The following is a 21,364-nucleotide window of genomic DNA, read 5'->3' as shown; positions in this document are numbered from 1 at the left end:
CATCGTCATTGCTATCATCACCACCACCATCATCGTCATCATCATCATATCAAGATCATCATTAGGGAAATTGGTTTCTAGTGACAGGAAATATTAACATTTTATCGCATGCAGAATAAATGAAACTTGATAACGTAACTGCAATAAAGACGTATTTTAATATTGTTGCGTTTACATCATAAACACCTATACTTTCGAGATAATAGATATAATTAAAAAAATAAACCATTTGATAATAAATGCAGGAATTAATCATCAAGCACCAATTTTATTTGTAAATTCGACAATCAGCGATTATTTAAACAATCAATAATTCGTCAATACGACAATAAATTCCCTTTATTTTTCATATTTACATTTTCCATGTAACTAAAAACAAAATTGTAAAGAATATGAGAACAAAGATACATAAACATCATTAAATGTGATCGAGCCATTCCAAAACAACGTAGGCCTAATGTCATCCCAACGACTGTGTACGTTTCTGCAGTATTTATTAATTTAATAATAATTTTAACACCCGAGGGTGTGGTCCTATATTAACACCAATTGGTGTCAGTTTTAACACCACAGTTTTTACAGTGTGCATGTTGTCCCTGCTTCCACTACTCGCAAGACCGCCCCTGACTTACACCGAACATTATTATCTTGAACAGACGTTAACTTTCTGCTTTAGCGAAAAAGAAAAGATGCAACTGAAATGTTTTTGTTCATTTTTTATCGCAGCTTACAACATTATGAAAAGGGGGATGTTGGTTCATTGCATATAAACATAACAAACCCAATTCATATTCTCTTTTCTCTATGATATTCGTATATAATATGAAAATAATCGATATGATCCAAATCATACTTGAACATGGGGAACAACACAAGAAAATAATTTCATCATAATTTGGTTAAGTATTAATAATGCACTGATATGATAAAAGAGGGCCTGCCCCAATCTTATTTGCAGAGGAAAAATACTTATTCCCTATTTAGGAATGCATGATATTTCAATGCAAAATGTATCAGCGAATGAAAATACATGGTCATACAGTTTGTTTGTAAGCGAAAAGTTATAGCTCTAGTAATTTTCAACGATCATGCAGAAATAGTTAGCTCCACGTTTTAAAGGGAGCAAAACCAAAACGTCAACACCCTTTCAATCTTCTTCAAAATAATGATCACAGTTGTGCTCAAAAGTGAGTGTGAACCTCCACCACAAAATGCACACCTTCATGCCGAGTGTTGATTGTACATAACAACATTACAATGTTCGGCGACCCCTGAAAAAAACAAACTTTATTGAATATTTTACCATCCGACTTCACAATCTAAAACATGGTAGAACTTGAACACTTTAAATATGTTAAATTTCTGGTAGTGCTCACCAACTTTTGAGCATCACTTTATATACATATTTACATATGAACTTTTGAGAGAAGAAATAGTGCCCTGTATTTATCATGTCGGTAGCATTTACAGTTTAAAGGATAAACATAAAAATAAAAATAAATGTGAATATTATGACATGTTTGAGCATAGACAACATAACACGTTATTCAGCTTGACTCTCTGCTTGTTCCTCTGCTAGCTTATGAATATTTGCCCGTCCGGCAGCGGGAACCAAACTGTTCCAATATTGTGGATTGGCTCTGAAAGAAAAATAAAACAGTAAGAGAAGAAAAAGGAAAATAGCACTAGTTAGAATCAGTACAAACAAGAAACATGACACGTCTCAATGGTCGGCAAATGCTCCTACAAATGCTCTTTGGGATCTTTGCTGTCTTTGAGAATAAGGACCTTTCATTTTAGTTTTAGACGGTTGTCTCTATATAGGATGGTTGACAGCTACATTATCTTCGCCATCGGGTGTTACAGTATTTTCCGTCCTACAAATAAGTCGTTTTTATAAATCAAGCGAATGACGAAACCGAGACTCTCGTTCATAAAAACACTGATTCCCCCAGAGAGATCGTAAAACGAGAGAGTAGTTCTTTTTATTTGGCAACCTGTCATAAATGGATATATGACGACGAAACCTTAAGACTTGACGCATGGAATGGCGCAAATGCATGGTTTTATCATCAATTTCACTGTCGTAGATCTGTAAAAGTAAACGAAAGATCCTATAATGTCACCCACAGCAAAAAAATCTGCTTTCAATAGTTTTATAGTTTTCATCCTCTTTAAAAACTTTCAGCGGAAACAAATTTAACCCTAAAAGGATATTTCCGAAACGCAAAAAAGAGAGCGCCACAAAATTTCATGACTTTTTCCTTTGAAGTCTCACACAACTTACGAGACCAAATTCGCGATATAGGGTATCACGACGTCATGTGACTTTTTACGAGACAATGTCATGCAGGAAATGGCTCATTTTTATACTTTGTGTACAAAGTCTATGGGAGATGAAATTGAATTGAGCAATCTTACTGAAGAAGATTTTGGCGGGTACCAACTAACTCGGCACTTGAGAAAACTCGACCCCGCCGAAAAAGTTTGGTGGTGGGTTGTCCAATGTCGGATCACTATTTTTTTTACATTAATTGCAATGTTTTCAACTACATGATTTTAAATGATTTGTGTATTCAAGTATCAATCTTACCATATGTTTAGGTTTCGGGTTAAGGTTAGGATTTATAGGCTAAGGGGGTGAGGGTTACATTTACGACGGACAACTCGGCACCTAAATTTCATGAGGGGACGAGTTGTCCCTAGTGCCGAGTTGACCTGGGGGTGCGTTTCAAAGTACTTATCGGACTTTTTATCCCACAAGTCCAGTTTTATCATACATTTATCATAATAACAGTGCTTCTCAACTAATCACAAGTGGAATGCCTCTGGCCGTCTCACCTGCATCACGCGGTTCAATATAGCAGCAGTGCTGACTTTGAATACTACTCTAACTCGCACAAGATGTTCAGTGATACATGGTTACACTTATGTCCACTTTTTATGAACTAGACCAATAAACTTACAGAGATATGATGGTTATTCAACAAAAAACCCCAACATGGCCAAAGTTCATTGACCTTACATGACCTTTGACCTTGATCATGTGACCTGAAACTCGAACAGGATGTTCAGTGATACTTGATTACTCTAATGTCCAAGTTTAATGAACTAGACCAATAAACTTTCAAAGTTATGATGGTAATTCAACAGATACCCCCGATTCGGCCAAAGTTCATTGACCCTAAATGACCTTTGACCTTAATCATGAGACCTGAAACTTGCACAAAATTTTCAGTGATGCTTGATTACTATTATGTCCAAGTTTCATGAATCAGATCCATAAACTTTCAAAGTTATGATGGGAATTCAACAGATATCCCCAATTCGGCCAAAGTTCATTGACCCTAAATGACCTTTGACCTTGGTCATGTGACGTGAAACTCATGCAGGATGTTCAGTGATACTTGATTAACATTATGTCCAAGTTTCATGAACTAGGTCCATATATTTTCTAAGTTATGATGACATTTCAAAAACTTAACCTCAGGTTAAGATTTCAATGTTGATTCCTCCAACATGGTCTAAGTTCATTGACCCTAAATGACCTTTGACCTTGGTCATGTGACATGAAACTCTAATAGGATGTTCAGTAATACTTGATTAACCTTATGGCCAAGTTTTATTAACTAGGTCCATATACTTTCTAAGTTATGACGTCATTTCAAAAACTTAACCTCAGGTTAAGATTTGATGTTGACGCCGCCGCCGCCGCCGTCGGAAAAGCGGCGCCTATAGTCTCACTCTGCTTCGCAGGTGAGACAAAAATGAAGAAAAGTCAGGTCTGACAACTTGACGGACAAAAATGTTGATGAAACGCTGCCCTGGATCTATTATGCCGGACTGCGTACTATAAAGATTACTGAAATGAAAATCAAACGATCTCTTACCTGTCTCTCTGACTTTGGAAGGAGCTTCGTCTGAGTGAATGATATCCTTCATGTTTATCTTTCCCGGGAGGTCGACGAGCACGCTCTGTACTCAGCTACAAATAAAGGAAAACTACCGGATTAGATAAAATCTATAAAAAAAAAAACTAAAAAACGTAAATTTACATGTAGATAAAGCTTGTCGATCACAACCGAAACACTGTGAACGGGTTTGTTGTGCTGATTTTTCAATCATGCATTTTTTTAAACGGTTTTTGCTAACTTTTGCGGATTTTCATTGTTTTCACAGTATATATATTTTCATACTACATTGTGGGGCTAAACATCGATTTTTTATGAAATCCCGTTAACTCCGTTCTTCCCACATTCCGAGATTTTTTACAATTTTTATCGCGTAAATCTAGGGACTCTACATTAAAATATTATAAAAAAAATTTGTCGTTGCGGTGGTATAAAAGGAATTCTCCTTTCCCATATTTTTATCTCTGATTTTTTGATTGAGCAAAAATTCTTCTTTTATCAATTCTTCTTTTTCATTTCCATCTTCATAACGTTCAGTTGTCAAATTTGAAAAATAAAAAAGATCTCATGGATAAAGCCAACAACGAAATAGGCCTACAAAGATATAAAAAAAAATCATACTGTACAAAATGAAAAGTTAATAATAATCATCTTGAGCTAATTGAAATTGTCCCTAAGCTAAATTCATGGACGTCCCAATATTAGAAGCATGTGATCAATTCATAACGTTTATTTCCACGAATTATCTGTTATAAAATGACAATATTAGACCAATGTCCAACGTACCTCTTCCGCTATGGCCCTTATGTGATAGGGTTCGAAGCCGCAACACCCTCCTATGTATCGCACGCCCAGATCATAGGCCTTACGGGCAAATTTATGGACATCTATTCTTGTGAGAGCGCGCGGCTCCATGGCTGTAAGTAAATTTTTAAAAAATGTTTCATTAGGAAATAAGAGCTGATTTCCCCTGGCTAATTTTAAAGGGTAAAGAAAACAAGTAAACAGTTGGTGTCGTTGGTCAATAGTATGAATCTTCCGGTAAATGCATACAGCACGCATGGTATATTGGGACTCGTCTAATAATACAACAAGTAGAATGCCTCTGCCCGTCTCACCTGCATCACGCGGTTCAATATAGCAGCGGTGCTGACTTTGAATACTACTCTAACTCGCACAAGATGTTCAGTGATACATGGTTACTCTTATGTCCACTTTTTATGAACTAGACCAATAAACTTACAGAGATATGATGGTTATTCAACGAAAAACCCCAACATGGCCAAAGTTCATTGACCTTACATGACCTTTGACCTTGATCACGTGACCTGAAACTCGAACAGGATGTTCAGTGATACTTGATTACTCTTATGTACAAGTTTCATGAATCAGATCCATAAACTTTCAAAGTTATGATGGTAATTCAACAGATACACCCAATTCGGCCAAAATTCATTGACCTTTGACCTTGGTCATGTGACCTGAAACGCGCACAGGATGTTCAGTGATACTTGATTACTATAATGTCCAAGTTTAATGAACTAGACCAATAAACTTTCAAAGTTATGATGGTAATTCAACAGATACCCCCGATTCGGCCAAAGTTCATTGACCCTAAATGACCTTTGACCTTAATCATGAGACCTGAAACTTGCACAAAATTTTCAGTGACGCTTGATTACTATTATGTCCAAGTTTCATGAATCAGATCCATAAACTTTCAAAGTTATAATGGGAATTCAACAGATATCCCCAATTCGGCCAAAGTTCATTGACCCTAAATGACCTTTGACCTTGGTCATGTGACGTGAAACTCATGCAGGATGTTCAGTGATACTTGATTAACATTATGTCCAAGTTTCATGAACTAGGTCCATATATTTTCTAAGTTATGATGACATTTCAAAAACTTAACCTCAGGTTAAGATTTCGATGTTGATTCCTCCAACATGGTCTAAGTTCATTGACCCTAAATGACCTTTGACCTTGGTCATGTGACATGAAACTCTCATAGGATTTTCAGTAATACTTGATTAACCTTATGGCCAAGTTTTATTAACTAGGTCCATATACTTTCTAAGTTATGACGTCATTTCAAAAACTTAACCTCAGGTTAAGATTTGATGTTGACGCCGCCGCCACTCGCCGCCGCCGCCGCCGTCGGAAAAGCGGAGCCTATAGTCTCACTTTGCTTCGCAGGTGAGACAAAAACTGGCACTATGAAGTTAGAATTCATGAAAAGTTGAAAGGTTCGTTCATAGTAATATTTTTTTTTACTGAAATATACGTTTCGAACAAATTGTATTTCAATGGACAGAATGCTGATTAGTTTGGGGGTGGGAGGTTGAGAGAGAGATCGCCATTAATGGAATTTTGACAAACATATCAATAAAAAGGTTCAAAATATCGATGTTGATAGTTATTGATCGTTTGTTCATCAAACTAAGGATCTGTCTTTGAATTAAAATATTTATACTATACTTTCAAATCTATTCCATAAAAAGCCGGAGAAAATCCTGCTAAATAATACTTCTCCGATGATTTTTTTAAATTTGTTTCACAAAAAGACATCGTTCAAAATCGAACACGAAAACAAGTCATTCGTTTTACCCCCCCCCAAAAAAAAAAATATCTATACATACATATGCTAAAAGCAAACATGAACAGCACCTTCGTGGGTACTATTAAAACATAATTAAACACATTTATTCTCAGAAGTTAGATGATGATTTAGCTTGTTTTGAGATGATCGTTTTTCATACCAAACGGGAATTCTGGAAGCGCGAAGTATCCCCTAGGGTCATCAGCAATCTCTTGGGCGTGGTACCCTACAGGTTGCATCATAAGATAGACGTTCTTTAAGCCTGCTTCATGCAGTGCTTCTTTCATCAGTTCAATGGTCTTCAAGGCCGTGTCGGGATCGTAGCAACAGTTCACACCCACCACATTAGCACCTGAACAGAAAATCAAAATCATATACACGACTCGTTTCGGATCGGGGATGCGGATGAATTCTTAATTGCCGATAAAATGTGAAGATTAGAAGGTCAAATTAATACCTCTTCACAAATTAGAATCCTATTAGCATTCTACACGTTGTGCGGTTTGTGATGTCGAAATCATATGCTGAACGGCTAACTGTTCACATATTTTCTGAGTGGAAATCTTGAAGTTTGGGGTACCTTTCCAGCTGAAATTACCCAGCCATTTAGTACCAGATTGTCGCTCCTTCCAGCATTTGGTGTGGTTTGTGAAATAACTTTCAAGCAGAGATTCTCGATTTCCCCTTACTCTTACCTTTTGCCCCCACCCCAAAAAAAAGTATACCGTATTCCGGGTCTGTAAATAACTTCTCTTGGGAGACCATTCCCTATAAAGATTCCCACCTAAATCTTCCCCTGAGGACAGCCGACCAGGGGTGACTCCCAGGAGTACAACTCTCCCCAAATAACAATTCATTCCACGAGTGTTATAATACCATAGAGCCATCGTTATTTTCATCCTCAATTTTCTTTTCTTCCTATATGGCTCTCACAATCCCACACATTAATGGAAATGAATGGTTCAAGGCTGAAAAACTTTCTCATGATTTCTTTTATGCTCAGTCACACCTGCAAAACTGACACCAGACCGATCAATATTTATTACCAATGACATACTATCGGTCGGTTTGGAGTCGGTTTCGTAAGTGTGACTGTAGCATTAAAGTACATACAGAAGCCATGTGTGTACGAACCTGCTTTTGCCATTCTGACTGCAGCGTCGCCTGGTTGGACACCACTCTCATCCCCCATCCTTCCTATCCTCATCATGCACGCCACAGGAAGACCGGTTTTAGCCATCTCCTCTATGGCCCATTCTGCTTCTTCGGCTTCAGCGAAAAACTAAAGAAAATTACGATCATTATACCATAATCTCGCCAAGCCGACTTATAAAAAGTTATATGTATTCATGCAAGGAGCGTTTCATCAACATTTTTGTCCGACATGTTGTCAGATCTGACATCTTTCCTTGATATTGATTGGCTTATAAGCAATGTTACTATGGTAACTGTCGGATAAAACGTCTGACAAGTCCTTTCATGAAACTGCTGTTTTGATTCCCTGATCGGACAATTGACAATACATTTTGTATGTTATCGAATCCGTCAAGTCGTACGTCATGGTCAGCCTCAAAAGTTTTGTCAACTTGGCGAGATAGAAATCTTGCCAAATATACTTGTAACAAGTTATGTTGACATGGCAAGCTACGTCGACACCACGTATCGCGCCATATCGACATACAATTTTTTTTTATAAATCGACTTGGCAAGCGACATAGACGTCATGTCAACTAAATAAGGTTATTCAGTCGACTTGGCGAGATGACGCAGCTCGCTATGTTAACAATATTATGTCGACATGGCAAGATAAAATGGATCATCATCTCATCAAGCCGACGGCACTTCCGTGACTATGTTGATATGAAGCAAATCAATACTCCATGGGATCGGTGCATATTATACAAAAATACCATGACGTTCGAGAATCTGGCTAAATATATTCACGTTCAAGGAACATCACAATAGTATACTCATCATCAATGTGATCATTGGTATAGTCAAAATTTTGTAATTATGCTAGGCGAGACTGAATTTTCCACTGCGTCTTGTCCAGACTCTAGTAGGCGCCATGCATATTTCAAGGAAACTCTGGAAAAAATACTCTCGACGTTTTCAGAAAATAGCGAGGTTTCGCAATTGTTCCGGAGACGAATTCTACAACATTGCAAATATATTGAAATGCCCTTCAAATCATAAAGCTTGGAGGACTTTGTCGAAAATTGGTGAAATAGGACAGCACGTCGTCCCAAGATTCGGAGCTGAGGGAAAACTGGAAATATGTCGTTTGTCTAGAGTCCAGGACGACACTACTGTTTTTATCCACTAATTTTCGACAAAGACCTCTTTGTCATGAAGGGCTTTGACGATAGATTCCCAACGTTCCAGAAAGCGTTTGCGTATTGTTACAAAAATTCCTAATTAGCAGAATAAGGAAGAAATCTCACCTCACCGAGCAGGAAGTCTACTCCCTTCTCCACAAATATATCACACTGTTTCTTGAATTCATTCTGGACGAATTCTTTGCCCGCAGTTTTCTCCTTGTAAGACGTGATAGGTGACAAACTACCGGCTACCAGGGCGCCACCTTCGTCGGCAACTTCACGAGCAAGGTCGCACGCTACATAGTTGATCCTTTCCCACTAAAATCATACATCGAAAAGCAAATATATTTCTAAACTACAGATTGTAAAAAAATTATAGAATAACTAGTCAAAATAAACTGTAAGGCGAGTGGTATTTTCACCCTTTTTACTCTAGAAACGGACTGATTCCGTTCAGATTCAGATTTATTTCCAACAGAAATGACATAAATATTGATACAAATTATTTTCATACATTTATAACAAATATTTACGATACAAATCATTGTCATTATAATTATATTCAACAACATCAATGATAAATTATGGTGCATTTTTGTAGACAAATTATGATACATGTATATAAGTTAAATAAAAGAAAGGTATCTGCGGAAGGTATCGTTCTTTACCATTCATCTACACATAACAATTCTTTGATGCCCGATGATTGAAAAATTTTGAATAAGATTCAATATTCATATTTAATGATGATAAAAAATACGAACTACATGTATTTTCAAACGATAAGTAGAGCGATCGACTGTCTCAATGAAAATTATGAAGCTCACATCGGAAGTGACCCCATTGGTTGAATCTGGTTTTTCGTCAGCCTTTATCCCCATTGCGTCCTCAGAAGCATAGAATGTGAACGTTTGCATGACGTCAGCGCCTGCCCGAAGGAATTCACGGTGAAGTTGCTTTACTGTTGAATTAAAAGAATGAATATCAAAAATGTTCATAATACCGCATGACTCTTGTGTTGATTGTGAAAGATAGTCACGGTTTTTATATTTTATGTCCCGTTACATCTGGTCTACGAAGGGTGCCCGTAATGTGATCGCATCCTGCTTATTATACGATGCCCTTTATAGGACGGCGTACGATGATTGATCGTACGATGATCGGGGTCTACAATAGTTTGTTTTGCGTGGAGTTTTTATAGCGTAGGATCATAGCCTCTAGACACACTGAAGGGGCACATTCTCCGGGCATCGTACGATCACGCAAGTGCATGCTATACTGCCAGGGCCCAGGGAACGTTTTTTTTTTTGGGCAAAGGACGTGTGGGGGGGTGGTGTTTGACAAGCCAAAAAGGGGGGGGGTTACTATAAGATGATGGTTGTTTTGGTACCAGGAAATTTGGCAAGCAAAACACAAAAAGGGGGGGGGGTCCAACAAAAATGTTGGTAATTTTCCATACATTTCCCCTATTTAACACACCTACCAGAATTCCTGGAGCACTGCCTCTGGAGAATAATACACTCAGCAAACCCCTGGGAATATTTTAGGGGTGCTTCAGCTTCAACCTCGCTTCCCATATTGTCCGGACATAATAGAATCAGCGCAGGGGCATCGTACAATATGCACGATCTTTGTATGGCCTCTTTGCCTTGGTATTTTGCCCTTTATACGATGTCTAACAGAATATGAAATTGTGAACCCCAAAATCATAGCCCGTAGCCAAATACGATGCTATCGAACAATCGTCGACAAGTCAACTAATCGTAGCAAATGTTAACGAGGCATTGCGAATTCAAGCTATTGGATCAAACTTGGAAATTAAGAAAAAAGCGTAGAATAATGGAAAAATGACATCAATATTACAAAACTTATTTAAAGAAAGGGTGGAGAAATTGCGATCTTTTTCAATTACTCGAATGCGAGTGACTTCTGTGGATAGTTTGGATTTGATTTATTACTTTTTTTTCTCTCACTAAAAAAAAGAGATAACTCCATGACTCCAAGGACAAGAAGGACGTCAGTGGCTAAATATTTTTTAAGAGAGATAAAGAGGGTGTGATAGAGATCGGGATAGATAATAGAAGAGAGGGGTAACGACTTCGAGAGAGAGAGGGGGGTCCATGACATTTGCTCTGGCGACAATTGCTCCGATGGAAAACCTGCACGTGAAGCCGAACATAAAATCTACCCTCCAACACTATTAAATAAACCCTAATCCTTATCTTTATATTATTCTGAAACAAAAACTCTATTATAAGCCTGACTCTAACCCGGTGCCCTCCGAGATGTTATCGTTATGACCAGGGGCCCGTTGCAGAAAGAGTTGCGTTTAAACGCAATTCAAAAAATCAAACGCAAGTCCCAAATGCACGCTGTTGATTGGTTGAAAATCAAGTTGCGCATGATTTTTTAGAGTTGCGATTGATTGCAACTCTTTCTGCAACGGGCCCCAGAGCAAATGTCGTGTCACGAAAGGGGTTGAGATAAAGTTGTGAGAGTGAAAGAGAGAGAGAGGGGGGGGAGATGGAGAGAGAATGAAACTGCCGGACAATAGGAACAAAACATCAGATTAAAAGAAACAAATATCTACTGTCAATATCTATCTACTCATCAAGACGACACCCATAATGGTTGAAGCAGGGAGTTGTGAGGACCTGTTTGAAGTTACAGTAATATGGAATATAAGAATCCGCTCTTTAATACCAGTATTATCGTGCTTGTTGTGCTTGTTACCTAAATTATGGTCCGGGCTGAAATTATTTATATCTAAATTAAAAAAATCACTGAGTAAAATACTGAAAATTCCATTGAAACCGCATAACAAATAACAAAGTTATTGAATTTTAAGCCTTATCAATATTTTGGGAAACAGTTATATGCACATCGTCATGAATATTCATTAAGTGTGCTGATGATGTCACATCCCCCACTTTCCTTTTTCTTATGTTATTAAGTGAAATCATTAATGATTCATTTTTTCATGTGTAAATGATGCATCTACATTAATAAGTTGTGGTAATAAATAACTGATGCACTTAAATCGGCCAATCCAATGAACATTCATAAAGACAAGCCTTAAACAGCATTTTGCTTTGTGAATTTTGCTATATTTACTAGAGCCTGGACCATCCCTTTAACTGCCTAACATCAGAAACAAATCGCTCTTAATCCAAAGAATGACCTCTAAATTTTTCGTCAACAAAATAATGGCTATCATTATTTATTTTCATTCGCTAGTAACTTATCTATCTTAAAGCAAGTTAGAAATCGGATCTAGGCATTTATACACAGATAAAGACCGCACATAGGTTAAAGTAGAAAACTAAATAATGTGTCAAATACCTGCTTCGGGATATTCTATACAAGCCTCTGGCGTCCAATTACCGGCCATGACATAGCCACGCCTCTCCAAGGTAATCACAAAACTACCATCCCCGACGACCGGGCCTTCCTCAAGTCGCTCCAGTAAACCCTTTTTCGACATTGTGACCTGGAAACAAGAAATGATTTTTTTTTAAAGTGACAAAGAAAAGTGAAGATATGAAAAAATAGATTATGTTATTGCAAAGGCAAATGTGGTGTATTTTATTGTGACAGGGAGGGGGATTCACTTATCCATTTTGTATACGCAATTCGGAATCTGTCGTTGACCGAGGAAAGTTTGATTAGTTTAGTGCTGCACCGACCATTAACGTTAAAATAGATTGAATGATTATGATCCAAAACAAATCGAAAATTTCCCACGCTGTCAATAATCAACACCAATAATCAATAACGGAATCTCGGCCATCAAGTTGAGTTGCATTCGTGATGATAATCGGCAGTCTGTAATATTATCCCCAGACACAAGTAATGGTGAGTGAAGCCAACGTATAAAAGTCAACGTAGATCATAGAAACTTTCATTTGTACAAAGACTTAAGATTTTGTTCTCTTGTCGGGGATGTTCGTTATGCTGTAAATATGCAAGATTTTATATTGACCCGCCTCATGTGTTATAGGCTTACGACGCGTTTATAGTCGTCCTGGGGAGCGTTTCATGAAAGGACTTGTCAGACCTTTTATCCGACAAGTCCCATTTTATCTGACAGTTGCCATAGTAACAGTGCTTCTTAGCCAATCAATATCAAGAAAATTTGTCAGATCTGACAACATGTCAGACAAAAATGTTGATGAATCACTCCCCTGTTCATACCACTGACCGATTTTAGTATACCACTACAAGTGGTACAGGTCCCGGGGGGCACTTCCATTCACGAGTGGATACCAGCGCGACCATGGGGTCTCGAAAAGCACCCTAAACACGGAATTTCCATATTCTGAAAATGCACCCCTTAACAAGTATTGGTGGGTGAAACCCTACCCTTAACAAGTATTGGAAACAAAACGATACTCTTGGCAAATATTCCCTGAAATGAACCCCTAAACAAGTACAGGAATGTTTTATTGTTACGGGTCCTTCGGTCGTCGGCTTTACCTTATTTGGTTTAGTACGACCCCACCTTCTACACCTCGCGCAAATCGGACTCTAAAAACACAAAGTGTTGGGGCAAAAAAGGACATCCTTTATAAAACATTTTAATTTTGTTTTATCATCCCCGCAAATTCGACCCTAAACACGTAATTTTCCTAGCGAAATAGATACCCTTTTTTCATTATTTTTGTGTTATTGACACCCTTATCCGTGCCCTATCGTGAAAAAGACATCCCTTTTACGTGTTTTTTGTTGGTCGCGCATGGTATCCAATCGTCAATGTAAGTGGCCCCCGGGGGTACAGGTACAGTTCAGTTGTTCATTCACGCGGCACTGCCACAATAACAATTTCTCCCATAGCGTACACTGGAGCGTATATCTCTACGAATTCCTTTAAAAGTAAATAATTTTGTGTTTTGAATAATAAACGTGAATATCATAAGCTTAGAACCATCACATTCCCTGCTGTCAGAACCGGGTGCCAGAAGAATGTATATGACAACACATATGAGCATAATAATTCTACACCATACACAGCAAAAACTGGTGTTAACCGGTGTACATAGGGGACCACACCAGTTATTTTACACCGGTGTTAAATTGGTGGTGTTAGTTTTACACCAATAGGTGTTATTACAACACCTTTTGTTGTTACATTTACACTCTTTGGTGTTATATTTAATCTCTAGGGTGCAATTTTAACACTTCAGGGTGTGGTCCTCTATTAACACCATTGGTGTCAGTTTCAACACCGCAGTTTTTACAGTGTACAAAGAGACTTTATCATTTCATTCATTCGGGGACAGTGGAGGGCAATCGGTAAATGATATAAATACCGATCTACCATTTGCATTAATGTGATTAGTTTTAATTCCAATTACATGATTTCAATGATATGAATCATTGTCCGACTCAACCTGTATACGATTGCGTTTTCCCGCTAAGTCGACTTATCCCGCCAAGTCGACTTATACTTGTATGTCTATACATTGCGTTATCCCGCCAAGTCGACTAGCTTGTATGTCTACATTGCGTTATCCCGCCAAGTCGACCTACAAAACTTTTATGTCAAAATGGAGAGATAAGTTGTCTCGCCATTTCGACTTATATAGTTGTATTTATATGTATTTGTTGTATAAAATGTTGATGATTTACACTCTTCAGGCGTTTCCTTTCATCATGTCCAAAATGCTGCTTCAATGCTTTACTTCACCACCGCGGCGGCATATCCAACGCAGTCGCGCCGCTGCTACGAACAAATTGTCATCAATAGTCAGTGAATTATAGACCCGGGCCCTGTAAAACAAAAATACGATCGATTGCATCAATTCAATTCAATTTATTCAATTTTATTTATTTCACTTCCATCAAACAAAAACAAATTGTATACCATATATAAACATAAGTATTTGTATCCGTTGCAAAGAAACAAAAATAATAATACATATGTTGTGAAAAAAACACTTACACAATTTGGGCAACACATTGGAGGTTTTTAATAAGTATACTATTTTTCAACAGAAATTAAATTGAGATGGAAATGGAGGGACCCACTAAAAAGCAATGCTTGTACAATGTAGGGCCCCTCAAAAGATAGATAACACAACCAATAACAAAGTACAAATACAGATATATGTAATCAAATGAGAAAAAATAAATGAGAGAGAAATAATACTCACAAAATAAATACGAAGTTATCAAAAAATATAGTTTGTATATATAGGACAAAACAACCCGTTCTAACATATATCCACTCTTCCCCATCCCCCCCCCCGAAAAAGAAAAGAAAAGGGGGAGAATGCCCTGAGAAGATGGATGGGTGCTGTTGAACGTAGGTAGAACACATGCCATCGTGGACTCAAGCAAACTGGATTCAATGATGTGTATAAAAGGAGAAAAAAATATATAAAATGACCTGGAAGGAATATAATGCGCGAAAAATGTGATTGATGCCGTAAACAAATAAGCGGTATATAGGAAGGCGGATAAGCGGACAGGAGAGAAAGAGAAAATAGAGGAGAGGATAGACACAATAATGTATGAATGTATCATTAAATAATGTATCATTAAACGTAACTGTAAGTTTATGGCAATCCATGTACAAAAAATCATGATCAATTGTAATATTAATCTTATCCCTTCATGTTACACCCTGACACCTGGAACCGTAACATCAAGCTCAGTGTCGAGTAATTGCAGGGCTCCAATTGATTTTACATTTTTTGCATTGCATTTTTTATTAATTATTTTGTTTTTTGTTTTATTTTATCAAGTGCACACCTAGTTACCAATAATGCATATAGCATTTTCATTTATTTGAAACAGGATGAAAGAGCATTAAATGCCTTACTCACGGGCAGAGGAGCCACGGCCGGAGATCGAATCCCGGACTTTCTATGTATACCCAGGCGCGCCCTAGACCACTCGGCCACGGCATCTCCACCTGCATTTTTTTTTTTAAGGATGTTTTATTATATTCTCTCAAATCAACATACATAATCAGATTCTATAAACAATTTGTACAAACTATTTGAAACATAATTATAAATTATACAATAAATCCATTATAATATAATTATACAACTTATACATCAAACTTCAAAAATACTAGAAATTAATATACTAATGCGTTTCAGCAATTACAAAATGAAATATTAACAAAATATATGACATGATCAGAGAGAAAAAAAGATTATTAGGATCGATCGTTAAAATCGGCTCCACAATCGAATGCTAAACTTTTTGAGTTACAGTGCTCATTAAAAAAATAGTCCTTGATAACGTGAAGGCTTGTCGGAGACTTGTCAGACATAGCAACAAACCGTACATGACACATGTACTCCAGTCACTGTAATTCATTCATCAAAACAATAGCTGTCACTGGGTCCCCAGAAAAGAACCATCCAAAGTTTGAGTCACTTAGTAAACACACAGGCGCAATAATTGGACTTTGATAAGATATCGCGATATTTTGCTGACATTGCAGTTATACGCACACTGTTGAAAAAGGAATTCATTAATGTCCGTCACTTTAAAAGAGGGGCAGGGCACCACAATGTGAGGCAAGGGCGACCGCAATCGTTGATTTTTCAAGAAGTGAGGGCAGGAAAGACAGGGGAAAAAGGGAAAAGTTTGAAAAAAGGAAGACAGGAAAAAAGGAGTCTATATGAAAACAGAGGTAATACGCAGCGAGCTGTATTACCTCTTTCCTTCAATGTTATTAAATGGTTACCTTGTCAAACTACCCTGGCGTCGCATTAGTAAGCATCGGGCTCCGTAGCAACAAAAGGTTGGTTATCAATTACACTCTAAAAACAAGAAATGTTAACTTAACTTTTGAAAGGTTGGAGGAGTGACAACATTTTCTAAATGTTGCATTTACTACTTGTACCCAACACTTAAAATGTTGGATGCAGCTTTATACAAGGTTGGATGTAACATTTGAAAAAGGTTGTCACTCCTCTAACCTTTCAAATGTTGATTTAACATTCGAATTTTTAGAGTGTAAAGGGCACCATAGGAAGTTCATCACATATCTCGATCGAACGACCACGCTTTGCAATGATCTTTGAAGCGTGAACTTCATGATTCATGCACTCAAGGTCAAGTGCAAAAGCTATTCGCCAAATGCCCATGGATATTGTTTCGTTTCGGAAATGTTGCCGATCAGTTGGTAGGGTTTACGAGGTGTAAGTCAACTTATTTTCACTTCGATCATGGTGGTATTCCCGCCCTTTTTTCAACTCTAAAATTTTACGTTATAGGTGTGCCCCTATTTTTCTCTGGCACCCCTCCATCGCCCAGGGCAAGCTGCCAATGTCCTCATCCATTTTCATACAGGGCAGGAGGCGACTGCACCCCCCCTGTACTCTTCGAAAAAAAAAGGTTCGAATGGGAACCATTTTGTCAAGTGTTAGAAACCCTAAAGAAAAGGGTTCTCACAAAGGTTATTTACGTGATCGAAAACTTTAAAGGGATTTAAAAAGTACATAAAATATTCTAAAGCTGTTGCTTAGGTAATTCAGAACTTTTTTTAAGTAGCATTTAAATGTTATATAAGGGACAGGCATAACCCTCGAAGAACCCCTTTTTCTAAGTGTATGGTTTTTCAAGTAGTAGGGAATGGAAGAGGGAATAAAAAGACGAAGAGGAAGAGGGGGAGAAGAAAGAAGAGTAAAGAGAGTTCTTGGTCGTGTATTTTCTTCATTTCAACTGTTAATTGAGAAAATATGACGTCACTTTGAATTTGTGGCGCTGTATCCTTAACTATACAGAAGTTCTATTCATGTCAGCTTCGTTTTGTGTAGTTTGCTTTGACTTGAAAGTGGTACACTTTATTCATCTTTTTTCAATCATTTCCCCCCCCCCCATGCATGATATGACATTGATGTTGTTCGAAAAGTAATTTACTATTGAACAGCACATCATGATAATATTAGCTCGTACTTTTTCGTTGGTGGGTAGATTTTCGTAACCTAGCTTGGCAGACGTTTTTTTTTTTGGGGGGGGGGGGTAGCCAGGAACATATGAAGAGTGTCATTTTGTATAATTATGCTCCCTGATCTTTCCAAAATAAGATCGTTTCCGGTGTGGAATGTAATACAAATGATCATTTTTGAGGTTTCAGTGGTCATGATACGACTTTTCGCTTTGGAACGACACATCCAAATCGCATCGAAAATCATGATGTCCCATCAGTTTTAACCGACATTATAAGGGGGCCATAAGGCGAGTCGAAAACGGCCATTCTGTACCAGCTACATATAGGTGGGTTGAATAAAAATGATTCTTTTCGATTCGCCATACGGCCGTCGTAAAGTAAATATGACTGGTGTACATCTGTTTACAACTGCTCAAAAACCCAGCCAAGCTGAGTGACCAAAATGCAAACAAGATTCGGACTAGCCAGCCATTCATAAAATTACGAATTTATATGTGTTGTATTATATAGTGTACACATAAAAATATATGACGGTTTGTTTGTTTTTATCAGATCACGTTTTCAATTCATGCGCTCATGAAAGCAGCATATACTGATAACCATGCAAGATGCATAGTCATCCACACTGTAGGAATATTGGACACCTGGAATCCACTCAATAGTTTAATTAAACAATGACTCGGCTAAAAATGATCCTCTGATATTTTGGTGTGTTTTTTGTGACAGGACAAAATTATCAAACGGGACATTGCGTATAATAATTTTTTTTATGAAAAAGTAAGGGGAGATGAATGGAGGTGGGTGTTAGCTAGGGTGGCACAGGGGTGACTTGGTAAGTTGGTAGTGGGGGGGGGCATGGCGATCTGAACGGATTTCATCTTTTTTTCTCAACTTATTTCAATTTTCCCCTTCCTCTACATTTAGAGTTTTTAAGTGTTCCAAACAACAAAACCTCTTTTGATAGCTTGCTAATTTCTCATTCTTTCCTCTTTTTTCACCCATTCGGGGTGTCTGCCCCAGTGCCCCCCCCCCCTCGCGCAGCGTCAATCCTGTAGACTCTCAAATTAACATTTTGGTAATATGCAGGAATTAACATTACTCTAAAACTATGTTGATTATCATTATCATGACGGCATAGTCGAGTGGTTTAAGGCCTAAGGCACCAGACTAAACCTATAAAACATGAAAGTCCGGGGTTCGATCCACGGCAACGGCACTAATGCTTGTGTTGTGACAACTTGTGAGCAATGCATTTACACAACTTATCCTATATCCATATAAATAGAAATGGTATGCATTCTTGGCACTTTTAAAACTATATAGTTTTAAAAAATCTTTTTTTTTACTCAGTCGATCATCATGAAAACTGACAGAGCTCCGACAAAGACTTGTTTGGAAAGCAAAGCTGTCACCCCTGGCGGTCACTTGTAATTAAAATTCAGCCTGGAAGATGACTTACCTCTCTTCTTTCACAATGGTAAAAAATAGTAGGTTGAATGATGATTCCAGTGAAAATAAGGCTAATGGCGAATATTCAGCACGTGTGAAACCAAACTAGAACATGATTAGAATAACGAACGCTAATCACAGTTAGCATAGAGGACTCAGTGATCATATTTTTCATGAAATTTGATATTGTCACTGAGTCCTCTAATCTGATTGATCAGTCTCGATTGCAGCAGTAATCAGATTCACGTGTGAAAAGGCCCTGAATTGTTTATCATCCACAAAAAATTCACGAGTATTGAATGCGCACACATTCTGATTTCTATTTCTAAATTAAATATCATTAAAAGTCCATCGTACTTACGATTTACACAAACAACGTGGACCGTACAGCTTCTGAGCTAGAGCCACAGTCGAGTCAGGCAAGATGCAAATTCTGTAAATACAATACTGTTTGAATACTCGAACCACAACACAGCACAACAACGACACGTTCGTCTCCGTGGCCAATTTTACAATAAACTGTTTGCAATTGTGCTGCGGAAGGAATCTAGTCTGCTATGCAGACTCTGAATGGCTCGTGAGGTGGGATCTGCTACTGGTTTGCGAAGCAAACCAGCCTGAAAGGGTGAGCGAAGCGAGCCATTTCAGACTATGCAGACTCTGAATGGCTCGTGAGGTGGGATCTGCTACTGGTTTGCTTCGCAAACCAGCCTGAAAGGGTGAGCGAAGCGAGCCATTTCAGAGTCTGCTTCTTCTTTGGAAATCTTGTTCCCACGGTCAAAATAAGTCCCACCCACCCAAAATTTCAGAGAGCTTTCATTGGATAACTTCATCTGTCTATCAACCAAATTTTAGGACCCCTGAGCCACGAGCAGGGTTATTATATAATACCCTGGCTCAGGCCATCAGAAAGTGTTTACATATGACATTCCACTGAGCAGCTGCATGTATGGCTCCATTGCCCAAACCAATACATATTGTGTATGCATGGTAGTGGATAGCTCTATTATGGTATTATCATTATCAAACACTTTTCATCATATCTAACTCATTCAATTCAATTCAATCTTTATTTCACAAATAGTATAAAAATACAAGGAAACATCAAGTAATGCGATTAGATAATAAAAATAAATTCCGTGGCTTCCAATGAAGGTAATAAGAAACCTGTGAGGCTGGATCACCAAAACATAGTAAAAAAACACAACATTAATACAAAACAAAATGTCATATCATTATAATAATTAGTGCAGGAAAAGGGAGGAAAAAACAACAACACATTACAAAGAACACGAGTTGAGGGGTCTATACAGTACAAGTATGCATCGATATCAACTGCGAGAATTAATAATCATTTCCTAGAAAATTTGTATACTGTTTTCTAAAGGGAGATAAAAATTGTGAATTAGTTATTATTTGGGGAATCTCATTCCATTGTTTGGGACCTACATAACCCAGCTTCGTGACTAGACCTGATAGACCATAAATGAAATTTATTGGAAGAACGGGCATTATGGTTATGAACTTGATTACTGTATTGAAAAAAAGATCTGAAAACTCTACATGGGTAGCAACCTCTGCTTGTACGTATACATAAATATTGTGAGTTCTATCTTATTAATATCATAAGGACAGTTTCTTATAAAGTTCAAGACCACCCCAGGAAAATGGGAAAATGCTGACTTGAATAAATACGGAAAAATCAAACTAGCATATAGTGCAAAAAATTTCATCAAAATCGAATGTAAAATAAGAAAGTTATGACATTTCAAAGTTTCGCTTATTTTTAACAAAATAGTTATATGAACGAGCCAGTTACATCCAAATGAGAGAGTCAATGATGTCACTCATTCGCTAAAATAAATAGTGAGTGGATGACGTCATAGTCTCCTCATTTGCATACCAGCTAGGATGTGCACATAATTTAAATTAAGCGAAACTTTGAAATGTCAAGACTCTCTTATTTTACATCCGATTTTGATGAAATTTTCAGTGTTATGCTTGTTGGATTTTTCTCTTCCTTTTTGTTCGGGTGGACTTGTCCTTTAAAGGTCAAGTCCACCTCAGAAAAATGTTGATTTGGATCAATGGAGAAAAATCAGACAAGCACAATGCTGAAAATTATGATCAAAATCGGATGTAAAATAAGAAAGTTATGACATTTCAA

General features: G+C 37.6%; 1 protein-coding gene across 2 annotated transcripts; it reads right to left on the bottom strand.

Annotated features, from left to right (window-relative positions):
- Positions 1-785: 785 nt before the first annotated feature.
- On the bottom strand, positions 786-19,739 carry LOC121418374 (betaine--homocysteine S-methyltransferase 1-like). 2 transcript variants are annotated; one of them, XM_041612209.1, is made up of 10 exons: positions 19,559-19,739; positions 14,463-14,603; positions 12,177-12,324; positions 9,662-9,795; positions 8,958-9,152; positions 7,648-7,795; positions 6,674-6,865; positions 4,698-4,828; positions 3,891-3,985; positions 786-1,640 (listed from the first exon to the last, which is right to left on the bottom strand). In XM_041612209.1, exons 3-10 carry the CDS (start codon positions 12,316-12,318, stop codon positions 1,544-1,546), a joined length of 1,134 nt encoding a protein of 377 aa, XP_041468143.1. In that variant the 5' UTR covers positions 12,319-12,324; positions 14,463-14,603; positions 19,559-19,739; the 3' UTR covers positions 786-1,543. The 2 variants fall into 2 exon arrangements, with proteins under 2 accessions (XP_041468143.1, XP_041468141.1); XM_041612207.1 differs by lacking the exon at positions 14,463-14,603.
- Positions 19,740-21,364: the final 1,625 nt, after the last annotated feature.

This window comes from Lytechinus variegatus, chromosome 7 (genome assembly GCF_018143015.1).
Source record: "Lytechinus variegatus isolate NC3 chromosome 7, Lvar_3.0, whole genome shotgun sequence".
NCBI classification, from domain to species: Eukaryota; Metazoa; Echinodermata; class Echinoidea; order Temnopleuroida; family Toxopneustidae; genus Lytechinus; species Lytechinus variegatus.
This window is presented reverse-complemented; position numbering and strand designations above follow the sequence as displayed.